Here is a 6,247-nt window from a genome sequence, read left to right as displayed (position 1 = left end):
ATAGAAATACTAAATTAATTTTTCAGCATAAGAAATTTTCAGTCAATTTGGACGTTGTAGTCAAATTTTTTTTAATAATAGATTTATCAACTCTCTAAAATTTTGATTCTTAAAATTGCCCCTGGAAGAGATGTATTTAAATGTGTGAAAAAAGCTTAATATAAAAATTTTAAATAAAAAATAAATTTTACTGTATAATTAATGTACTTCAATTTACAAAGTTAATGAGAATTTTATCTAAAATTGTTGAAAAAATATTAAAAAAACAATTTAGTATCAATTTATAACTTCCAACTAATAATATGATGTTCATAATACGTAATTTTATAAAGAAAAAATTTTATAAGGAATTTACTAATCCCCACATTTAATTCTCCTCTTATTTTATCAAATAATTAACGTTGTTCAATTTTTACAATTAAAGTAAATGTAAAATAATCACAAATTTTTCTTAAATTTTAGACAGAAACATATAAAATAGAAATACTAAATTAATTTTTGAGCATAATAAATTTTCAATAAATTTTGACATTAATCAAAATTATATTTTAGTGATAAATTCATTAACCCTCCAAAATTTTGATTCTGAAAATTGCCCTTGTATTGTATTTAGTACATACTAACTATATTATTCATAGTGAAGTTTAATTTTATAACATTAATATTTTAGAGAATCAAAAAAATTATACAATAGCTTATTAGCTTAAAACTAAAAGCTAAAGAACAACTGGCTTCCACCACCCGTTTTCAAAAACTCAGAATTAGTATTTTAGTAAAAACATGGATTGTAACAAAAAAGCAGGAGAACAAAACATACAAAAAACCAATAAATACAAAGACTATCAGGCATGTATTTAAATTAAACTTAAACAAAAACATAAAATTTTAAAAATAAAAAACAGCTTATTTGCACCATAGTAAAAACGGCAAAACCTCGCACCGGCGTTAAAAGAAAATGTGCAAGTCGCATAACATTTTATGTTTTAGAACGGTTTTCTGTTAAAGAAGTTCGGCGTCCACCTCGAGGCTTTTGAAACGTCTTGATCGCGTTTTGCGGCTGCCTGCGCCTCGAGCTGATCAATCAATTTCTTTTGTTTCTCGCGGAAAGCTTCGATCGGATCTTCGTACTCGCTGTAGTTCTTCAGAACCTCCCTAACATCCTCAATATCATTGTCTGCGATTGCTGTAACGAAAATGTGTATATTAGTACAAATGTTGGCCAAAATTAAGGACAAATTACTTTTCAAAAATGAAGCTAAATCCATGAGTGACGTGTCATGGTCGTTGCCATTCCACCTCTTGATGTTGAACAAATTCTCCGGATTGAACTTGACGTTCTTAGGATTCCAGTCAATGCAAATGACTTTACTCAAATCCCTGTTGAGTTTATCTAAACTTTTAACGTGATGTCCCCCTGAGAAGTGTGTGGCATCCCTAACCAATTTATATGAGATAATGTTCTTTGGATCTAAAGCCTCCATCAGTGGGAAAACTGTCATTCCTTGTTCGGCAGTGTAGATGACAATTTCATATTGCCCCTGAAGTGTTTCGAGAAAATAATCCAAGCCTGGCCTTTTCTTAAAACGCCAGCCAGTGTTGTACGTCCAATCTGGATGCACCAAAACATCTGTTAATTCTAAGACTAGAGTGTATTTTGGTTGGATGTATGGGTACTCCAGTGGATCTGGTAACAGTTTTTCTCTAGAAGGCTCCCTGATCAGCTACAAGAACAAAATGTAAACTGTACAGGTTGACTAATATTAAAATAATTCACTCACTCTTCTGTAATAATCCAGTTCTCTGTATGTTCTAATAAGATACTGTTGCCAAATTGGCTTATCCTTCAAATCCTCCTCGTGAACTGGGTCGCCATCAGAATCGAGTTCTGGTCCTCCCAGACTGATGATCAGGTATCCTCCAAGGCAAAGGAATGTAACACCGAAAGCTGTCAATGTTCGTTTCATCGTTTTCCAAGAGGCCTCCCTCTGTTTCCTCTGTTCCTCCTCATAGTCGTGTTCCTTTTCAATTGCGTCCTTGTTGATTATGTTTCCGAGCGGGGATTTCGCTTTTGTATCTGCAAGTTATCGACAATTACACAAGAACTTGTGATTGTATAACCTAACTTACCGCTATAACAGGCATTTTGAATGAAACTGTAGGGCACTTTGAAGACGGTGGCACACTGTTTGTGGTCCAGAACCAAGTGCGATTTTCTTCTGACCAGCGTGTACAAAATGTTCGATATTCTTAACATTTTTCCGGGTTTTTTTTCGATAAACTCACTCACATTTTCTCTTGAATCAAAAACTTAACCTAATAATTCGGTACGAGGTTACTGCTCCCCGTTGCCAAGATTACTTCATAAATTACACTCGGAATCTTGGCTAAATGGAAATTTTAAAATATTTATCAACGGTACATGATTATTTAATATTTAGTTATGAAATATGATTACACATTGTATATAATTTTAAGTTTGTGTTGCTAGGGACTGTGGTGAGTATTTTGTACACAAGGTTGGGAAAACGTCAAGCACATCGCGTTACCTTTGGCAACGTTGTCCGTCTATCGATTATCGATTTAAAAACGCACAATTAAATAAAATCTATTTACCTTTATCAGTTTTTTCTTGATTCTTTGCTAAATTAAACAAAAATCTGTGATTTATATTTACGTTTAAATGATAAAAAACAAGAATTTAATGCGGTACTTTTAAAAATAATTAATTATTTAATAAACAGATTATAATTGTAATTTGAAAATATTTTAAGATAATGCAATGCACAATATTGGTAAGTTTTAAAAAAATCAGTTCAAATTTTTTATTATTATAATAATTTCCCACGCAAATTAGTTTTAATAACAACAGACAGATGTCGGTTTCCAATTGGCAACAGTTTGTGTCAAAACAATAACAATACATTTTGCAATGATCTGTCCTTTCGGGACAAAGAAGTCTGCTTTTGACAAAGTGTGTATTTAAAGTAGTGCTAAATATAAACCACATTTTCCGCGTTGAGTAAAATTCCTAATAATCATACGTTATTAGCCAATTTTGCTGGTACCTTCACATGATCTTAAACTTTCACTTATTCATTATTTAAATGCTTTAAATAAGAATTTAAGTGCTTGTTCCTGCAGTTTAACGATGTCTCTATGAAACAGCTGGTAAGATTTTATTCTAGAACGCATAATATACCCAAAAAACGCATAATCATTGTGATTTCATGGCCATGCATTCCCCTCCCTTGTTCACAGTTTTAAGAAAAGTCTGTTGCTAATTATGCCTAATTAACAATGCTAACGATTATTAAAATGTCCTGATTACACATAAAAAACATGTTTCCAGAAAAATGTCTGACAAACCTGAATCCGAACCTCCATCGTTGAATGGAAGTTGGGTGTTGATCAACAATGTGGAGGAAGCCGAAGAAGCCACTGCTTTAGACAAAAATAAGGAAAAATCGGAGAGCAATGATTCTGATGTGGACTCAGATGGAATCAGTGTTATTAGTGAAACACAAATGCAAGAATGCAGTACTGATGATGATAATTCTCTAAAAAAGGTGAGAATAGGAAATAAATGAAACAAATGTGTACAATAAAACTTTTTATTTTTATATATTTAATATAAATAACAATTTATAATCAGACTTATTTACCTATTTAGTTATATATTTGTACATTTTTTCCAAATGTTTATGTGTCATTATTTAAACCATTTTTAGCTATACTTCTATGAAAATAAGTTTATTTACTAAAGCAAAGATAATTGTTTTAAATTTAGATTATTTTTAGGTTTATCATAATTCTACGAATTCAACATAAACAAATTTTAACAAACAATAATAATATATTTATATACTTACCTACTAAACTACAAATATCTACTAATTTGAGGCGCCACCAATTATTTTTAAAATACAAAATCCTATTAGATAGTTTTTAAACTATGAATATTAAAAAGTGAATGATTGGTTCTATAAGTGTTTTGCTGTTTCTATTTAAAATTATTATGTTGAGTATACCAATTCTGATAAATTAGTAGAACAGGTTAAACTATCTAGAAATGTGTTTCAACATAAAAACGACCTCAAATACAAATCCAAAATTGTGATGGATTGGTTAAAAGACCCAAGGATCGATGTTTTGTCTTACCCGCCTCAATCTCCTAACATTAACCCTATAGAAAATATGGGGATCACGTTTATAACCAAATTCGACATACAAATTTAAATGAACTCATCACAGCATTTCTTTATATACTCCATAGAATAAATTAATCATGAAATATTTTTCTGATGCGTTTAATATCTTGGAACGCTGTATATTGTGTAATATTAGAATTCATAATAAAATTTATAAATTAATAAGTTATTGGATTATAAAATAAACAAATTTGTTGTTTTTCAGGAAGAATCATTAGAAGAAAGTACAGAATCATCCAAATGGACCTACGCAGAAGAGATGGTAACATCGGACCACACGAGACAATTTTACCTGAACTGCATGCAAGAACCTGTCCAGGAACTCTCCGAACAAGAGCTGGGATCCATAAACTCGGACCTGGAATCTGACGGCGTAAGTATCATCAGCGACACCGACGATCACACGCGTGAATTGGACGGCACACTTGAGGTGCAAGAGGTCGTCACCAAAAAAACAACCGATTGGTTCGATATAAGGAAGTATTTTAGCAATTTTATATTTTTGTCGACCGTGTCTCTAGCGATTATATCCATTGCTTTGTCGCCGTATTTTTCCACGTCAACCATCAAAGAGGATGACGTGGGTATCTACGAGCAACCGCTTAAGGATGTCGATGTAAATAGTAAGAATTATGACGTTGTAAATCCCGTTATTTATTGCAAAGACAAGCACAAGAATGACGGGATTTATCGGGAGATTAACATTAAACGATGTAAGAAATGTTTCGAGAAATCGGAACGTAACAAACAAAAATCGCAGCTACGTAAAGTGAAGAAATTGAAGGATTTAAATCAGACTGACCAGGCGCACTATTTGAAAATGAAAGAGGAGTACTTAAAACGCAAGGAGGAGTTTTTGATAGAGAAAGAGCAGCAGCTGTATGAGGCTGAAATTAAATTAAAAAGAGAGCATGGAAAGTATAAGGATGATGTTGATAATATTAAAAAAAATAGTATTAAAAAGGTTCAAGGGGTGAAGAAAGACAAAAAGCAAAAAGATAGAGACAATTATAAATATTTAAACACACAAAAAGAAAACTTAAAGAAAGAAAATAAAAATAAAGAGAACAAGGAGAAGAAACTCAAAGAAAACGGAGAAAAGAAATCTCACAAGCATTACATAATTGGTGATCATGAATATTATAAAGTTGAAAAGGTCTCCAAGCACTGGAAAAAGGAAAACAACGACAAGGATTCCTCAGAAACAAAATCTAAGGAAAAGATACTCAAAGAAAAGAAAAAGCATTTCAAATACGTTAATGAAGAATTCTTAGAAAAAGAAAGAGCACATTCAGAACCTAAACAGCCTAAACATTCAGACAAAAAGCCCTCAGATAAAGAAAATCGATACAAAACACACAGGGAATATAAAAATCAATCAAAATACATTGACAAGAAGAAAGATTTAAAAAACAAAACATTTGATAAACCATTGAAGAGCGAATTCAAAACGATACCAGGATATTGGTATTCAGAATTGGGCAAAGGACGATTTGTTCGCAGAAAACAGGAGCACCAAAGCGACTGGGTTTTCGACAGGTCGCGACAGAGAAAAGAGAAACGCAAGAGCTTACCCCAATCAAGCATTTCTTTTTTGTAACTACTAAACTACTGTGATTTGGATTATTTATTTTTATATGAGATTGCATATATAGATATTTTTGAACTTGTGATTGAATTTTATGTGTTAAACTTAATAAAGTAGTTAAATCAATTGAGTTTTATTACTTTGGAATAGGGGGGCAATTTTATGATAGAGAAAGGTAATTCTTCTAAAACTTTACTGGCTAGTGTAAAGACATAAAGGACACAAAGAATAGAAAAATAAACGGATAGATAACTAAAACAAAACGGCAGATATTAGGATTGAGAATATATTCGACAGGGTGCAACTAGAGACGCAGAAGCAGCAACAAATCTGCGGCTATTTATATAAAAATATATAGATATATATATATATTTTTTATTTGTGAAATTTATGTGTCTTAATAATAAATTTGATTAAACAAATGAGTTTCATTTAATAAATGCCCAAGAAC

The 6,247-nt window shown here is 31.6% G+C and overlaps 2 protein-coding genes across 2 annotated transcripts; one reads left to right on the top strand and one right to left on the bottom strand.

Annotated features, from left to right (window-relative positions):
- Positions 1-831: 831 nt before the first annotated feature.
- LOC109608319 (mitochondrial import inner membrane translocase subunit TIM50-C-like) lies at positions 832-2,383 on the bottom strand. The gene is made up of 4 exons (XM_020024737.2): positions 2,128-2,383; positions 1,779-2,074; positions 1,241-1,721; positions 832-1,183 (listed from the first exon to the last, which is right to left on the bottom strand). Exons 1-4 carry the CDS (start codon positions 2,252-2,254, stop codon positions 984-986), a joined length of 1,104 nt encoding a protein of 367 aa, XP_019880296.1. The 5' UTR covers positions 2,255-2,383; the 3' UTR covers positions 832-983.
- Positions 2,384-2,911: 528 nt separating this feature from the next.
- On the top strand, positions 2,912-5,922 carry LOC109608316 (uncharacterized). The gene is made up of 3 exons (XM_020024733.2): positions 2,912-3,168; positions 3,350-3,566; positions 4,414-5,922. Exons 2-3 carry the CDS (start codon positions 3,354-3,356, stop codon positions 5,806-5,808), a joined length of 1,608 nt encoding a protein of 535 aa, XP_019880292.2. The 5' UTR covers positions 2,912-3,168; positions 3,350-3,353; the 3' UTR covers positions 5,809-5,922.
- Positions 5,923-6,247: the final 325 nt, after the last annotated feature.

This window comes from Aethina tumida, chromosome 1 (assembly GCF_024364675.1).
Source record: "Aethina tumida isolate Nest 87 chromosome 1, icAetTumi1.1, whole genome shotgun sequence".
Lineage (NCBI taxonomy): Eukaryota > Metazoa > Arthropoda > Insecta > Coleoptera > Nitidulidae > Aethina > Aethina tumida.
The sequence above is the reverse complement of the archived record's forward strand: the minus strand, read 5'-3'. Positions and strand labels throughout refer to the sequence as shown.